Source organism: Mustela nigripes, chromosome 8 (assembly GCF_022355385.1).
Source record: "Mustela nigripes isolate SB6536 chromosome 8, MUSNIG.SB6536, whole genome shotgun sequence".
NCBI lineage: Eukaryota > Metazoa > Chordata > Mammalia > Carnivora > Mustelidae > Mustela > Mustela nigripes.
Genome location: NC_081564.1, coordinates 14,096,123 through 14,114,944, shown reverse-complemented (window position 1 = coordinate 14,114,944; position 18,822 = coordinate 14,096,123). Strand labels below are relative to the sequence as shown.

Below are 18,822 nucleotides of genomic sequence, written 5' to 3'. Positions count from 1 at the left end.
TAATACTTTTTCAAAAATTGAGTTTAGGAAGAAGCTTTAAAATATTTAATATTTAATTTTTAAAAATAAGTAATACTTGTGGTTTATAAATCAAAAAATAGAAAAAGACATGCAGCAAAATAACTCAGACCTCTGGCCCTAGTTACCCATTTCCTTTCCCACCCCTGCCAGTACATACAGGGTACCACTGTTACTAATTTCATATATGTCCTTCCAGAGCTTCTTTACAAATACACAAACAAATACGAATATACATGTATTACATTCCTTTTCTCACCCAAGTTAAGTGATTCTGTATCTGTATATATAAGTGATTCTATATATTGCTCTTTCACTTAACAACATCGTGGAAATCTATTTTATATTAGTCACTTAGGCCTCTTTTTCAGTTTGTTTTTGTTTTTTTTAACTGGCGTCATTTACTCCTCTAGTACTATGGATATACCGAAATTTATTTCACCGGTCCTCTGTTAAAGGATATTGAGGTAGTAGATTTCTTTTCTAGTCTTTTTTTTTTTTTAAGATTTTATTTATGGGACGCCTGGGTGGCTCAGTTGGTTGAGCAGCTGCCTTCAGCTCAGGTCATGATCCCAGCGTCCTGGGATCGAGTCCCGCATCAGGCTCTTTCTCCGCAGGGAGCCTGCTTCTCCCTCTGACTCTGCCTGCCACTCTGTCTGCCTGTGCTCGCTCGCTCTCTCTGACAAATAAATAAATAAAATCTTTAAAAAAAAAAAAAAAGATTTTATTTATTTGAGTGAAAGAGCGCACGCATGAGCAGGGAGAGGGGTAGAAGGAGCCCAATTTGGGGCTCCATCCCAGGACCCCAGGATCATGACCTGAGCCCAAAGCAGATGCTTAACCAACTGAGCCACTCAAGCACCCCTCTTTTTTTTAACATTTTAATATTGTTTTATTCTCTCTTTCACTGCAAAGGAAATTAATCTAACTTATTCACACTGATTATGGTGGGGGAGACTCAGAAGAAATATTTGCATACTTTAAAAAGGACATATGATGCACTTCCAACAATACTAAATACAACTTTACAAGATAGTCTTAAAAGTCAGAGGGGGAAACTAATCCAGATAATTTTGAAAAAGTAGAATTTAGACAGAAAAATCACTATACCAAAATCCATACCATCATAATTAAATCAATACAGTACTGAAGAAGGGAAAGACTAATATCCAATAGCATAGACTATAAAACCTAGAAATAGAATAAGTCAGAGTGTGGTATAAGACAGGAAAAGCATTATAAATCAGTGGGAAAAGATGGCCCATTTGATAAATAATATAAGACAATTTGTTAATTGTATGAGAAAAACTATAATTAGTTCCTAGTTTATGCCATACACAAAAATAAAATCCCAGGGGCACCTGGGTGGCTCAGTAGGTTAAAGCCTCTGCCTTCGGCTCCGCTCATGATACCAAGGTCCTGGGATTGAGCCCCACATCAGGCTCTCTGCTCAACAGGGAGCCTGATTCCTCCTCTTTCTCTGCCTGCTTCTCTGCCTATTTGTGATCTCTGTCTGTCAAATAAATAAATAAAATCTAAAAAAAAAAAAATCCCAGATTGGTTAAATACCCAAAAGTAAAAAATAACTTTAAAATTTTTAGGAGAAGCTCTCTTCTGACTCAGTTTCCTCATCTGCAAAATAGAGATAACAATGCTACAAAGTAGATAGTATTATTATGAAGATTAATTAATTATATATAGATGTAAAATATTTATTGATAGATACTTGGGCTGCTTCCATATCTTTGCTATTGTAAATAATGCTGCAGTAAACATGGGAGTACATGTATCTTTTTGAATTAATGTTTTCATTTTCTTTGGGTAAATACCTGGGAGTGGAATTATTGGATCATATGGTCTTTTTCTATTTTTAATTTTTTGAGGAATCTCCATACTGTTTTTCACAGTGGCTGTACCAATTTACATCCCCACCAAAAGTGAACGGATAAAGATGTGGTACGCGCGCGCACACACACACACACACACACACACACACACAGAAATACTACTCTGCCTTAAAAAAGAATGAAATCTTACCACTTGTAACAACATGGATGGACCTAAAGCGTATTATGCTACCTGAAATTAGTGAGACAGAGAAAAACAAACACGGTATGATTTCACTTACATGTGGAATCTAAAAAACAAATAAATAAATAAACAAATAGTAGACTCAGACCCATAAACACAATGAACAAACGGGTGATTGCTGGGGGATGAACAAAATGGATCAAAGGGTGTGGGAGATAGAGGCTTTCAGTTATGGAATGACTGAGTTGCAGGAATAAAAGTCACAGGCATAGGGTATTGTAATAGCTTTGCATGGTGAGAGATAGTAGCTACCCTTGCAGTGAGCATAGCATAATGTTTAGAGTTGCTGAATCACTGTGTTGTACTCCTGAAACTAATGTAAGATCCTATGTCAACTATACTCATATAGATAGACATTAATATAGAGATATGAAATACTTAAAATATGGCATGCTATGTAATAAACACTATATAAATATAATTATTATTACTATTATTACTATAGGAGTATATACCTTTATGGGTATGGGAAGCATTTTTCTAAAAATGTTTTGAAAATGTTAACAAATATGATAACTTTTAGTACTTTAAAATATAAAGCTGTGTAAAGTACAATAATTGAAATATAAGCCAGGGACACATAGAAAGTAGTTTCAACATATCTAACTAACAGAGTATTGGCACAGAATTTTTTTTGTAATCTTTATATTTTTTATTAACATATAATGTATTATTAGCCCCAAGGGTAAATGTCTGTGAATTGCCAGGTTTATACACTTCACAGCACTTACCCTCCCCAATGTCCATAACCCAACCACCCTCTCCACACCCCCATCCCCCCAGCAACCCTCAGTTTGTTTTGTGAGATTAAGAGTCTCTTACAGTTTGTCGCCCTCCCGATCCCATCTTGTTTCATTTGGGCCAGAATTTTTAAAGATTCCTTATAATTTACCACATTTCTTTATCAAAAATAAAAAGACAAACAGCCAGTAGAAAAATGGGCAAATAATAGGATCAGCAAGTTTATTGGGAAAAAAAAAAACCTAAGTGGACACCAAACATTCAAAGATACTCAGTCTTGGTGGTAATAAGGGAAATGCAAATTCAAACCTCATCTCACCGGGGCACTTTGGGTGGCTCAGTGGGTTAACCACACAACTCTTGATCTCAGCTCAGGTCTTGATCTCAGTGTCATGAGTTCAAGCCCTGTTTTGGGTTCCTTGCTGGGCATGGAGCCACTTTAAAAAACAGAATAAACAAAAAACCCTTTTCACATTTATCAGACTGGCAAAAGTTCTTAAGTCTGAGGATAATAAATAGATGTTGGGAAACTACAAAGGAAACATGAACTCATTCACTACTGGTAGAAATGTAAAATTAGTGTAACAACTTCAGATTGTAAATCGACAACATCTAGTAAAGTGGCTGAGTAGTCTCAGTGACCCACAACTTCACTTCTCAGTGTGTTCCTTAAATAAATATTTATGGATGTACACCGGATGTGTGTACAAGAATGCAACCTTGTGTCGAAGCTAGAGAAGGTTGAAACAACCAGAATTCTTATCCAAGGAGGAATGGATAAATGAATTACAGAATACTATATCACCAAATCTGCATGTACCATCACGGATATATCTCAGAAATCATCACATTGATGCAAAAAAAGCATTTGACAAAATACAGCATCCTTTCTTAATAAAAACCTTCAACAAATTAGGGGGTAGATGGAACATACCTCAACATCATAAAGACCATATATGGAAGACCCATAGCTAATATCACGCTCAGTGGGGAAAAACAGAGGCTTTCCCCTATAGCAGGAATAAGACAGGCATGTCCACTCTCACCACTCTCACTCTCATAGTGCTAGAAGTCTTAGCCTCTACAGTCCGACAACAAAAAGAAATAAAAGGCATCCAAATCAGCAAGGAAGAAGTCAAACTTTCACTATTTGCAAATGACATGGTGGTCTATGTAGAAAACCTGAAAGACTCCACCAAAAAATTGCTAGAACTAATTCATGAATTAAGCAAAGTTTCAAGTTATAAAATCAATGTGCAAAAATCTGTTGCATCTCTTTACACCAGTAATGAAGCGCCAGAGAAAGAAATCAAGGCATTAATCCCATTTGCAGTTTTGCCAAACAGTAAGATACCTAGGAAAAAACCTAACTAAAGAGGTAAAAGATCTATACTCTGAAAATTAGAGAACACTTGTGAAAGAAATTGAAGAGGATACAAAGAAATGTAAAAGCATTGCATGCTCATGGATTAGAACAAACATTGTTAAAATGTTTATATTACCCAGGGGCACCCAGGTGGCTCAGTCTGTTAAGTGTCTGCCTTCAGCTCAGATCCCAGAGTCTGGGAATCAAGCCCCACATTCGGCTCCCTGTTCAGCAGGAAGCCTGCTTCTCCCTCTCCCACTTCCCCTGCTTGTGTTCTCTCTCTAGCTGTGTCTCTCTGTTAAATGAATAAAATCTTTAAAAAAAAAAAATGACTGTATTACCTAAAGCTATCTACACATTTAATGCAATCCCTATCAAAAGAATATCAGCATTCTTCAAAGAGCTAGAACAAACAATCCTAAAATGTGTATGGGACCACAAAAGACCCCAAATAACCAAAGAAGTCCTGAAAAAGAAAAAACTGGAGACATTACAATTCCAGATTTCAAACTCTGTTACAAAGCTGTAGTCATCAAGACAGCATGGTACTGGCACAAGAATAGACACACAGATCAATGGACCAGAATAAAGAATCCAGAAGTGGACCCACAACTGTATGGTCCGCTAATTTTCAAGAAGGCAGGCGAGACTCTCCAGTGGAAAAAAAGACAGTCTCTTCAACAAATGGTGTTGTGAAAACTGGACAACATGCCAAAGAAACCGGACCACTGTCTTCTACCACACACAAAAATAATTTCAAAATGGATGAAAGACCTAACTGTGAGACCAGAAACCATCAAAATCCTAGAGGAGAACACAGACAGAACCTCTTTGACCTCGGCTATAGCAACTTCTTACTAGACATGTTGCCAGAGGCAAGGGAAACAAAAACAAAAATGAACTCTTGGGCTCCATCAAGATAAAAACTTCTGCAGAGTGAATGAAACAATCAACAAAACTAAAAGGGAGCCTACTGAATGGGAGAAGATATTTGCAAATGACATCACATAAGGGGCTAGTATCCAAAATCTATAAAGAGCTGGGGGGTATAGCTCAGGGGTAGAGCATTTGACTGCAAAATCTATTAAGAGTTTATCAAACTCAACACCCAAAGAATAAATAATCCAATCAAGAAATGGGCAGAAGACATGAATAGACATTTTTCCAAAGAGGACATCCAGATGGCCAACAGACCCATGAGGAGATGCTCGACATCACTCACCATTAGGGAAATACAAATCAAAACCACAATAAGACGCCACCTTACACCTGTCAGAATGACTAAAATTAACACAAGAAACAACAGGTATTGGTGAAGCTGTGGATAAGGGGAACGCTCTTGCATTGTTTGTGGGAATACAAACTGGTACAGGCACTCTGGAGTACAGTATGGAGGTGCCTCAAAAAGTTAAAAGTAGAACTAACTACCCTATGAATAACATGAATAATAGAACTAACTACACAGCAATCGCAGTAGTAGGTATTTACCCAAAGGATATGAACATACAGATTTGAAGGGGTACATACACCTCAGTGTTTATAGCAGCATTATCAACAGTAACCAAATTATAGAGAGAGCCCAGCAGTCCATTGACTAAATGAATGGATAAAGAAGATGTGGTATAGATACAATAAAATGTTACTCAGCCATCAAAAAGAAGGAAATCTTGCCATTTGCAACGATGAGGTTGGAGCTAGAGTATATTAATGCTAAGTGAAATAAGTCAGAGAAAGACAAATACCATATGATCTCAATCATGTGGAATTTGGGGCGCCTGGGTGGCTCAGTGGGTTAAAGCCTCTGCCTTCGGCTCGGGACGTGGTCCCAGGGTCCTGGGATCGAGCCCCGCATCGGGCTGTCTGCTCAGCAGGGACCCTGCTTCCTCCTTTCTCTCTGCCTGCCTCCCTGCCTACTTGTGATCTCTCTCCCTCTGTCAAATGAATAAATAAAATCTTAAAAAAAAATTATGTGGAATTTAAGAAAGAAAATGGATGAACATATGGGAAGGGGGTGTACAGAAAGAGGGAGGGAAATAAACCATAAGAGACTCTTTTTTTAAACAATTATTTTTATTAACATGTAATGTATTATTTGCCCCAGGGGTGCAGGTCTGTGATTCATCAGGCTTGCACAATTAAAGCACTCACCATAGCACATACCCTCCCCAATGTCCATCACCCAGCCACCCTATCTCTACCCCCAACCCCCCAGAAGTTTATTTTGTGAGAGAAGAGTCTCTTGTGGTTTACATAAGGGTTGATAGATGGAGGTGCAGCGGGGGATGGGATAGATGGATGAAGAGGTTTAAGGAGGGCACTTTTTGTGATGAGCACTGGGTGTTGTATGTGAGTGATGAATCACTGAATTCTGCTTCAGAACGAATATTGTACTGTATGTTAACTAATTTAACAATAAATTTAAACTTAAATTTTAAAAAATCTAACATTGAATATTTAATGAACAAAGAAATTTGCAAAAGTTATACATACAGTATGATACTAATTATAAAAGTTTTATAAACACTTCTTTATATTGTTTGTGTATGTGTTAGGATATATATTAGTATATACATAAATATTTTTTAAAACATAAGAACATGGATGTAAAAGATATAATTTCAAAACAGAACATTCTCTGGAGAGAGGAAGAAGGATAAAGTTATATCTACTATATTATTTTTTTTGGAAGAAAGAAGTTCTGAAAAAAAAGAGAAAATACTGATTAAATGAAAAGTATCATAATGTACAAATTTTTATGTATGAAATATTTAAGAATTTTAATTTTTAAATAAATTTTATTGGGAAAGGGAGAGAGACAGGCTTTCCAACAGACACCGCACCCAGCATGGAGCCCATTTGGGGCTCGATCCCACAGCCCTGAGATCGTGACCCCAGCTGAAACCAAGAGTCAGATGCTTAACCAACTGAGCCACCCAGGCGCCCCGAAGAATTTAACTTTCGTTTGAAGGAAAAAAAAAAAAAAAGACGTTTTAAAACAAATAAATGTACATTCCTGCAGTAAAAACAAAAAACCTGCCCTTTGCCTAGCATAGAGTTAGCAATTTGGAATAAATTTTAAAATTAGACACCCTGGATTTGAATTTTGGCTTTACCAACATTAGCTGGCCTTTGTTTATGCACCCCAAATGGCTGCACTTATACCAGCAGGGCACCCATGTAGTCTAGCATGTGAGTGATACCTTTTGAAGTTGTATAACATGTTCATCCTGAATGTGATTTTGGACAACTTTCTCAACTTCCTTGAGCCTTAGTTTTCTCACCTAAGTAAAAATAACAATACATATACTCTGAATATTGTCACTTCAATAAGATAACATATGTAAAGTGTTTAACATATGCCTAGCACAGAACAAAGGCTCAGTAACAGCTAATTGCATTTGTATATAGGATTATTCCTATTTTTGCCATTTATATTCTAAAATGAACCAAAATTATAAACTGATGCCATAGCAGCAACTCATCTGTTACAAAAATTTAAGAAGATTTACTAGCTAAGTTGAACTTTACAGTTCATCAGTGTCCACCCATTGTTTTAACAAGTTTTTTCTTACCATAATCTTTCTAACGTGGATTCTGCCCTTTCCAACCTTCTTAAATAGAGCAGACAAGTACCTTTTTATGATGATTAAATATAACATCACATCACTTTTTGTACTGTATGGATGTAGTAATCACTGAAGTTTCAAACAGCATTTCACACTGGGTGAAAGAGGTACTTATCCCAGGAAATACTTTTAGAACTTCCTCTCTTGAGAGAGGCTCTGGAATATGCTTAATTTCTTATTTTATTTTTTATAAAAATGAATTAAAGTATGTATGAAAATACAGTCTCTGTATCAGCCTTGGATTGCCTTCAATGATTTACTGAATTAAAAAACAAAGTATCCATCTCCTGAATTGCCTTACCCTCCACAATGGCTATTCCTGCAAATTGACAGATGATACTATTGAATTATGCTTACAAACATAGACTGTGTGGTCAGACAGGCTTAAGTTCTAATTCTAGCTCTGCCATTTCTTAGTTGTGTGACTTCCATCAAATTATTTGACCCCTCTGTGAAATTTACATAATAAGAACCCCTACCCTGGGGGTGTCTGGGTGGCTCAGTCAGTTAAGCCTCTGCCTTTGGCTCAGGTCACGATCCCAGGGTCCTGGGATTCATCTAGCTCCCTGCTCAGCTGGGGGCCTGCTTCTCCCTCTCCCTCTGTCCATGCCCCCACCCCACCCCTGGCTTGTGCTTGTGCTCTCTCTCTTTTTCTTTCTCTCTCACTCTCGCTATCTCTGTCTTTATCGCAGGTAAGTAAGTAAAATCTTTAAAAAAGAGAGAGAGAAGAAGAACCTCTACCCTACCTTACTGGATTGTCTGGATTACATGAAAATATAGATTTAAAGTTCTTATTATTATAATCCCCACATAGTATACTCAATAAATGTACTCAATAAACAAACATTAACAACATTGTCCTGATATGTATCATATTTCATCCAAAATTTTAATTTACATTTTAACATCTCTTTCAATGGGGAGGTTGAATAATGCAACAGCATTTTATAATTGGCAGCATTTTCTCCAAGTTACACATAAAATTGTGGTGCATCTTAATAGTAGTACATTTTATAGTCACTGGCATCTTAGATTCATAGAAAGATGGAAGTACGTGCTCAGTTAATATTCATTGAGTAAATTTGTTACCAAAGACATTTAACTTATCAAGAATTATTCAAAATGCATTGTATTGCTAATGCAACAGACCATACAAGTATCTTTTTGACCACTTTTCTCTTTATCTCTATCTCTGTAGCATTAGTCTTGTAAATGAACATATTAAAGAAGAGCAGTTTTTCACATGAAAAAAGAGTAACTGGCTGCCTATAAAACCCTAAGCAATGATTTCTCTAAGTTTTCTATATATTTGATATACTTTAAATTCTACTTTTAATGTTGAAATTACCTTGAAAGTTGTGGATAGTGTTGTCCCCTTTCCTTACGACATTTCTTCTACAATACTGTGTATTTTTTTAAAGGCTCCGTAATCTGTAATTTAAATTGCTGAGGTAACATCGAGAGGAAGAAGATGATAATGTTACTGGCACTATCGTTCTTTCCTGGATCAAGCTCTATAGTTCCTAAGTGGTAAAGCCTGTTCCACAAATTATTTTTTGCTAAATTAATTTTCCACTGAAGAACTAGTTAAATGCATCAACCCTCTGAAATCTTTGGACACTGAAATTGTCCAGTCAGCAAATATTTTACTTTTCAAGATTATTTCAAGAGAAGTTAATATGGTATTCATTTGTTTAACCGAAAGACACTTGGTTCACCTGCAAAGGTCATGATAGAAGCTGGCAAATGGTCCATTAGCATTGTCAGGGAATTTATTGTGCTCAGAAATAAACTCTCCGGTGGGGAAAAATAACACAAACACATAAAAACATAAATGTTGTCATGTAGGGTTTTTTGCCTAGGGTTTTCATATCCCATATTAGCCACTCATTGTTGATAATAAATGAATGTGTGATGGTTGTTGGGGACAGGCAGGCATATTTACTCTTCTTAAAGCTGCTGATGGTTTTTTTAAAATTTATCGATTTAAGCTTATTTATTTTTTTAGTAATCTCCACACCCAACTTGGGGCTTGAACTCACCACCTCAAGATCAAGAGTCACATGCTCTACTGACCAAGCCAGCCAGTCACCGCCCCCTCGGCTCTTTTTTCAAAAATAGCAGTACAGTCTATCATAAAATGCAAAGGATTGTTGAAAAGGCACTGAGACCTAGTGAAAAGAACCCATTTCTTGGATTCTTACAAGATGGGTTGAAATCCCGATTTAGCCACTTACCATGTGACTTAGTTTCCTTATTTTAGGCTAACTGAATCTCAGTTTCTTTAGCTGGGAAATAATGCTTAGAATAGGACTCTCCTTGCTGAGCTAGTCTCAGAATCCTGAATGACAGGTAGCACCTGGTTGAGTGCCTGACCTGCAGTAGGAATTCAGTACATGGTACTGATTACTGTTACCGATAATTATTATGGTTTCCAACCGCATTCGTTCATAAGAAATCGTTTGCCACAAAAACTTGGTCATTGTCTTTAAATAGAAATCATTATTTTTTTCCTTTTAGTTAATTCAGTTTTTTATGCTCCCACCCTTTTCATTTCTTTTGAGAAAATCTGAATTACGTATTGCAAGGTGGCCTCAAAAGAACTCCTAGTTCCTATTTTTGCTGCTCCTGTGGAAGACTGTATGCAGACCACTGTATTCTACAGTAAGGGTTGACAAACTTTCTGTGAAGGACCAGATAATAAGTGTTTTGGGCTTTGCAGGCCATATATTCTCTGTCATAACTACTCAGTTCTGCTGTTATAGCATGAAAACTGCCATAGATAGTGTTAATAATAAATGTGGCTGTAATTCAATAAAACCTTACAAAAACAGACTTCTAGGTGAATTTGGCCACAGACCATAGTTTCCCAGTCCTCGCTCTATGGTATGCTGGCTTAGCAAGGAGTGCCGCCACCATAGCTCAGAGGATTTATGTAGCTGAGGCCATCTGAAACTAGTATTTAGCAAATGCTCCTCAGACCATAGAGCCGTGTGGCATTTAAAACACCTTCAGTCACCTGCTTCTCTACTGCAGCTCCTCTACCGTCATGTGGCTGGTTGTCATCGTCTTCACAGCAGGGTTTGCTCCTTAGAGTGTCACCATTCCTGCTTCAAATCCAAGCTACTGCCCTTCTTGTCACTACTGAATGGGGTCTTGCTGTTGCTTTTTGTTCCTTCATCCTTTTTCCAGATTTGTATTCTCTTTTTTTCTTTAGTCCCCCTTCCTGACTGTTTCTCTAGTATAATTCAGTGTTCTTCTGAGCAGCTTGAGTTTTATACCTTTTGCCTATAAGTGAGAGGGTTCCTCTCCTTCTGGCAGGAAATGAAGCCATCACATAGAATCTGATGAGAGCCCCAAGACTTAGTCACTCCTCAAATAATTAACTAAGGGAATCACCATATGTATAGGTAGTAGAAAGGAAAAACATAATTTGCAGTGACAAAATCTAATAGGACCTAGTCTGAGAAGTCAGAGAAGGCTTCCCTAAGGAAGTGCTTGTAAGCATATAATAAACATTAAATAAGTATTTATGAAATGAATGTAAAAATGCAATTATATTTAAGATGAAACCTGAAAGGTTGGCAAAAATTAACCAGATAAAGCTTAGGGAATGAACATGGAAGGGGAGGCTGGACAATGGAAGCAGTTATGTGTGAAAGGCACTGAAGTTGCTTCTCTCAGTGAAGCAAAAGATGACTTGAGAAGAGTGGGGAAGCATTGCTTCTCAGAATGAAATAACAAAGGTCTCCAGGGTCATGTTAATAAAGACAGATAGGCTATGTGTTTAAGGACTCTGTTCTAAGAATGATGGGAAACCATCGATGGTGACATGGTGAGTTCCTCCTTCCATGTGACTTCAAATACTTGGAGTTGTCAGAAGGCCAAGCTCTAGAAACTCTCCACTGTGTACCTCCTGAAAAAGATAGATAAATAAATAAATAAATAAATAAACCTGAACCTAAACCTGAACTCCTCTACATTTGAAACAGATATAAATCCATTTGTCCATACTACAACTCTAAAAATTTCCACTTGTGAACAGTCCATAGTCCATGCCCCTGTAATACTGGTAGCTATGTCATGAGTATATAGTATTCTTCTGAGAGGCTAATAAAAAATATTTATAGAATGGTATACTGTGCATTTTAAAAGTATCAGAGAACATTTAGACAAGACTGTAAGAGGCCCCTCCAGAGTATCATGCATGAATAACCATAGTCGTCTCCTGCCGGGGTACTGCCAGTGACTTAAAGTTCACTACTTTTAAAATTGTTCATTCCAAGTTTTGGACAGTTTTTGTTTTGTTTTCTCATCCTGGCTTTTCATAGGTTCATCCTTCTGAGAGTCAAAATGTCTTTTGTGTTACTTCATAGAGTAAGCCAAATTCACCATTGTAAAAGTGCTTGAAAACCAAGATGTTTGATACAGCCTGAGAATTAGATTATGAATTACAAGGTGGGCCTCTGTAAAGAATCCATTAAGATAAGCATGGTAGTTATAAAAAATAAAAAATTAAAAAAAAAAAAGATAAGCATGGTAGGATGAGATAGTGATTTTTCTTCTAGGGCATAATAATTAGTAAATAATCTAAAACTAACTGCACTCAGAACTAGAGCCTTGATTTTTTTTTTCCTTTGGTCAACAAATCAAGCACTTAATATGTGAATAACACTTTATTATATATTGCTTGAGGAATAAAAGCATAAGAAGAGTACTAGGGTTGTAAGATCTTACTCATAGAGCTAATGATTTCTTTTGAGAGAAAAGATTTTATGTTTATGTAAGTGCAATTGGAGAGTACATGCCAAATAAGCAGTATACTAAAATAGAGCTACAGAAATTCCAAAAAAAAGATCAGGATGGGCTGAGATAGAATAAATCTATTAAGAAATACCTAATTTCACTGAGTTTCTCTTAAGGCTGGACCAAACTTGATTGTGATTTACCGCCACCCCCACTTCCTCCCCTTTTCCCTCTGCCATCACCTGTACCATTTATTTGGCCTGGATGAGACTTCAGACAGTGTTTATTGAATTGAATTATGTTATCTTCCTTGCTATGTTAGTCATGTTGAAGATGTTCCATTCTATAATAATTTTTCTCATTCTATTTTTCTGTGCCTTATGGACTTTTTCAGTGAATACATATGTTTACATTAAAACACATACACACAAAGATGTTCATACCTATTATAGGAACACAAGCAAAGACCAGCATTTGAAGATAGGTGAGAAAAAAATAAATTTTTCTTTTGAATCTTCTGAAATGGGTCTGTTAGGGACTTTGCCAGTATACATTAGGATGATGAGCAGCTGCTTCTGAAAGGCTATCCTGGGCTGACCTCGGATTAAAATAAGTGGAGTATGTGGCTTGATGACAGTAATGAGCCATTGCTTTAGCAGCAAAGCTTTGCTCACAGAGCCTTATTTCTCTGTCTGCCTGATTTCTTTAAAGAACTGCTTTATTGTGTTTCTTGTCCTTCAGCGGAACGGAAGCCCCCCCTTTTCAACATGAACGCAATGAGTGCCTTATACCACATTGCCCAGAACGACTCCCCAACGCTACAGTCTAATGAATGGTAAGACTCTGCTCTCATTTTAAATCTCTAAGGGAATCACCACATGTACTTGGCACTTTCACTGAATCACATTTTAAATATCTGACCTAGAAACCATACATTCCTTCACCGTATGTGATAGTAACTGACAGTGGTGCTTTATAGATGTGAATTGGCTATGCACACACACACATTTTTACTTATTTTCTACCCTCAGTGTCACTTGTACTATGTTCTTAATGTGTGTGTAGGAACTGAAATTCTACAAGGAACATGCCGTGCTGTCTTCCTAATAAGTCTCAACTCTTAAATCCTGACAGTCTTGTATTGATCATCTCAGCTCTTACCACTTCTTGGCAGAGATGAAGTACCTTCTCTGATGCCATTATTTTTCCAGTTGTCATATCTTTTATTATATTATATTTAAGTATGTTGACACAGAATATACACTGTGTATTCAGAATTGTATCATTCCCTACAGAAAATTATAACATTTTGATAGCTGTTTGGGCCAGAAGAGTTATAGAATAAGGGAAGTTTTAAACAAGAGTGGACAACTTCTTTCCTCCTCCCAAGAGAAGGACGTTTTTCATCCAGAAACCATATTCCTAAATCCCTTCCCTTATGCTTCAAATTTTACTACCTGGTTATTGATGGTGGGTGATGGAGAAGTTACCAACCAGCCTTGAGAAGAACATAGGCTTGAGACTTACCAGAGTTGTCATCTTGGAAAGAAAAATATATGTAAAATTATTATATATATAAATATAATACTTTTCATTTTTTGACAGAAATTATGATTTGACCTTGCTTATATGTTAAGGTGTGTTTATGTGTGACTAACTTGAAACTCTCCACATTCGTTATCCAGATAATTAATTTTTAGATACCATAAACTTGAAAATGGTCCACTTCTCCTAATATTTTGTATATTTTATTAAAGATCTCTTAAAATGTAAATCTTTCCCTTGAATGAGAGTGTTCTAAGTACTCAGTGTATTCCACAGACCCTGATTTTATTTTCTTTCCATGTATTTGCACATACAGGACAGACTCCTTTCGGAGATTTGTTGATTACTGCTTGCAGAAAATACCTCAGGAAAGGCCAACGTCAGCGGAGCTATTAAGGGTAATTTTTCAAATTTATATTTGAGGAGGGGGATTTAAAGGCATGTTGTAGCGGAGTAGAGTACATCATTCCTGTGGCAGCTCATCATGACAAACTGGATTAGAACGTGCTGCCTTGTCATTTACCGAGAGATAATAGCTCGGCATAGAAATAGCAAGATTATCACAGTGGATGGTGCTATATATTCCATGTGGACAGTTTTTTCCTCCATATTTTCCATCTTCTCTTTTTTCCCCCCTCCCTCTTTCTGCCTATGACAAGTATTTCTCTTTGCTCTGGTCACCATTGTGATGTTCCTATGACTAATATCTGCACCAACTTCAATACAGTGCTTCCAGGACAGTCTGCCAGTGGTTCACATGCCAACTCGGGGATTTTCAGTTAGGTTGTTGCCAAACCATCTAGCAGTGAAGATGTACAATAAGTACACAAAGCGTACTCTTACATCACATTACATCATACATGTCGGTGACAGGAGTGTCACATTAACTCCATTCATTTGACTTGAACATCGCATTTTGGGGCATCTCTTCATGTAACATTTTACTATAAACTTCATATGTAGGTTCCATTAATATCAGTCAAGTGTGTGGAGACTTTTACAATATAAATGTCTTTTATTTGGCATAAACTACTCCAGATTTATTTAACCTCTTTCTGTATACATATATATATTTTTTTAACTCTTTTTGTTGGTTGGTTTTAAGAAAAGCTCAGAAATATTATATTGACTAAATTTGAAAGCTAAAGACTGTCAGCTGCCTTTATAATTGAAGAGCACCTTGTCTAGATCATAAATTCTTGGTTTACATTTTCTTTTTCTGAGGACTTTGTAAACATTATTCTGTTCTCTGGCTTTAAGTATTCCTGAAGAGGTAGGTCTGAAGCCAGAGAGTTTTTCCACGGAAAATTAAGTTTTTTCTTCTTGTAAATAGCAGCTCACAGGAATATGGTGGCTGAAGCAACAAGGCAAAGGACTCTGTATAGTTCCCTTTGGTGTAGGGTCATCATGTGTTCTAGACATGAACTCTACTCTACATGCCTCCATGACAGCTCCAGATTTCTGTAAGGAAAAATGACAACCAGAACAAAGCACCAGATAACCCAAGATAAAGTAATATCTTTATTACTTTGAAGTAGGTGAAAAAGTTTTTTAATTGGGGGATGGGGTAGAAAGCACTACCATAAAGGGAAAGAGATAATTTGGGGCTATATTAAAATTAAGGGGGAAAAGCACCTCAAAGAAGATAATATAAGATCCAAAGATGAATTTTAGGACCCAGACACCTGAAGGGTATAAAAAAACAAGCTGGCAGAGGTAAGAAAAGAAATGGAAGAGAAAAATTAAAACACAAAATCATAAACAACGAACTGATATAATGAACCAACCCACGTAGGATGTGTCCAGTGACAGAAAGTTGTAAGGAAATAAAGCAAAGTTAAATGCAAGAGGAAAAATTGTAAAGGTGATCATAATTAAGATGACACATGTGGAAGACAGGAAATCTAATATACAGCAGCCTGTTACTTCCAAAGAAGAAAGTGAAACACATATAGCAGAAGATATTTAAGGATATACCTGAAGAAAACTTCATTGGAAATAAATGTTTGGACCTTTATTTGACTTGAGTTAGTCTTAATTTGATTTGGGGAGCCAAATGACATGAGCCCACAATTTATTTACTCAGCAGTTACTTACTGATGATCTATTGCGTGCCAAGCACTGTTCCAAGCACTAAACACACAAGTAAATATATGATATCAGTTCATAGTAAATTCTTTTTTTTTTTTTTAAGATTTTATTTATTTATTTGACAGAGAGCGAGAGATCACAAGCAGGGGAAGCAACAGAAGGAGAGGGAGAAGCAGGCTCCCTGCTGAGCAGGGAGCCCAGGCATCATCCCAGGACCCTAGGATCATCCCCTGATCATCCCCTTCACCTACTGAGCCACCAGGCGCCTCCGTAATAAATAATTTTCTCTGCAGAAAAATAAAGCAGGGACAGGGATGAAAAGTGATAGGACCTATCATTCCTTTTTTTTTTTTTTTCTTTTTTAACTAAACTCTACCCACAGTGTGGGGCTCAAAATCACAATCCTGATATCAAGAGTTGCACATTCTCCCAAAAGAGCCATCCAGGTGCCCCAGGAGCTGGTGTTTTAGATGAGGAGTTAGGGAAGGCCTTTCTAGGAAGATGATTTTTAAGCAGAGCCCTGAAGACAGACACCATGGAACTGATCTTCTATAACCTGATGAAGTTCCTGAACTCCAGGGATAAAGAAAGATTCATACAAATAGGCTGGGGGGAAAAAAAGGTATTTTGGCATGGATCTTTGACCTAACTAAGGTGCTCTTTAGCTATACAGGCAGCTGACATTTTTAAGCCTCACAGATTTAGTCGATTTTTTTTTTCTAACAGCTTTTTAAAAAATTGCTCAATAGCAGAATCCAGTCAATCTAGTGATAAAACAAGAAAGAAAAAGAGAGAGAGAGGGAAGGAAGAAAGAATGAATTAGGAACTGAAGAAACTGTTAAAAGGACTGGCGTCAAACACCAAATTTAAATTGACACCCAAATTTTTATATATTTCTTTTGCTTGATTAAAGAGACTACATTCTTCATGTTGAATAGGTAGTACAAATTTCAAAAGAACAGTATGTAAAGTAAATCTCCTTCCTATTCTAGGACCCTCTGTAGAGTTAGCAACCACTGTTACCAATTTTGTGCATGTTTTTCTAGAAATGTTCTGTGTATATGGAAGTAAATATTGTGATTTATCTGTGCACCAATAGAAGCAAACTGTAAACACTATTCTACCTTGATTATCTGTTTGCTTGTTTTCCTTAATAGTATGTTAGGCCTATTGTTTTATGTTTCTGCATGTAGAGCTACCTCATTCTTATAAGTGGATCCATAATATTTTCAGAATGACAGTACTTGTTTTAACCAACTTCTTTATGGTGTTTGCAGTCTTTTGCTGTTAGAAATGACTGCAGTGAGTTTCTGTATATGTGTCATTTTATACCTGTATATAGATATCTAAAGATTAAAATCCTGCAAGTGAAATTGCTAACCACAGGGAATATAGATTTTAAATTTAAACACATACAAAATCATCCTCCAGAAACATTGCACCAATTTATAGTCCCACTAACCAAGTATGAGAACCAATACTTTTTGAACTTGGCTCTCAGATCAGTGGAGAACTTACAGTTTTAATCTGTATTTCTTGTTATGAGTTAAGTTGAGTGTCTTTCGTAAGTTGAAAGCTTACTGGTTTCCCTTTTTTAAACTCTTTGTGATCTTCGCCCATTTGTCTAGTTGTTAGGGTTTTGTTTTGTTTTCCTTATTACTTTGTAGTAGATCTTGCAAGTATTTGTTCCCTATTTCTCTTTTTATGTTCTTTATGCTGGGCTTCTTTAGAGAGGTCATGCAAAAATTTGTTACAAAGAAGTCAACTTTTTCCCTCCCAGTTGGCTATCTTGTTCCCAAATATTTTTAGGTAATTCATCTTTTTTTCACATTTTCTTCCTGACATTTTAAAATGTCACCTTCACTTCGAATCCATTTAAATATAGAGTCAAAGTAAAATCATTGATATGGTTAAAGAGCAGAATGTAAGTGCTATAAATATTGACAATGTAAAAATACTAATGTAACTAGAACAATCTAGGAGTAGGAAAGAAAGATAAGTATACTAATTTTCCTATTTTTTAGAGTAGATAGTCAATAATAATCCTTAAGTCGAAAGGCATAGCTTTAAAAAAAAGTAACTCCAATCTCTGTCATCTTTTTTCTTTTTCTCTTTGGTTAACTTTAGAGGATATTTTAAGATGTGGTAACTCTTGGCAAAGAAATTATAACTAAAGTTAAAGTTTACCTCTTTGTCATCTAATTCTGCTACATTTAAGTATACCTTAATTTAAAAGACTTTCTTAAAATTAGCATATGTAATATTTTCATTAAAATTATTTCTAGATATCCATTGTCCTGAGAGAGAATGTCCGAAATGATGTTCTTCTATTTAATAATACTTATTTCTGGATGGTGGAACTTGGGATGATTTACTTTTATGTATTTTCTTTATCATTTACATGTTTCAAGGAAATATATCTCAAGAACAATAAAACCATTATTTTCAAAGGATCTGGGAACCTATTAGTTGTAGGGGTTTTGAGAAAAATGGGCTTTGGAGAACAGGGAAGAGATGGGATTGCAGGCAGAAAGAACATAAGCAAAGGCATGTAGGTGTGAAACACATCGCATGATTTAAGAACTATCTAGAAAGTAC

The 18,822-nt window shown here is 36.3% G+C and overlaps 1 protein-coding gene across 2 annotated transcripts in view; it reads left to right on the top strand.

The window, feature by feature from the left end:
* Positions 1 to 18,822, top strand: part of TAOK3 (TAO kinase 3) — a 182,899-nt gene that overhangs the window by 113,257 nt on the left and 50,820 nt on the right. For both annotated transcript variants that reach the window (XM_059408535.1, XM_059408536.1), the window contains exons 10-11: positions 13,330 to 13,423; positions 14,450 to 14,531. In XM_059408535.1, coding sequence (XP_059264518.1) covers positions 13,330 to 13,423; positions 14,450 to 14,531 — 176 coding nt within the window. The remainder of the gene's footprint in view (positions 1 to 13,329; positions 13,424 to 14,449; positions 14,532 to 18,822) is intronic.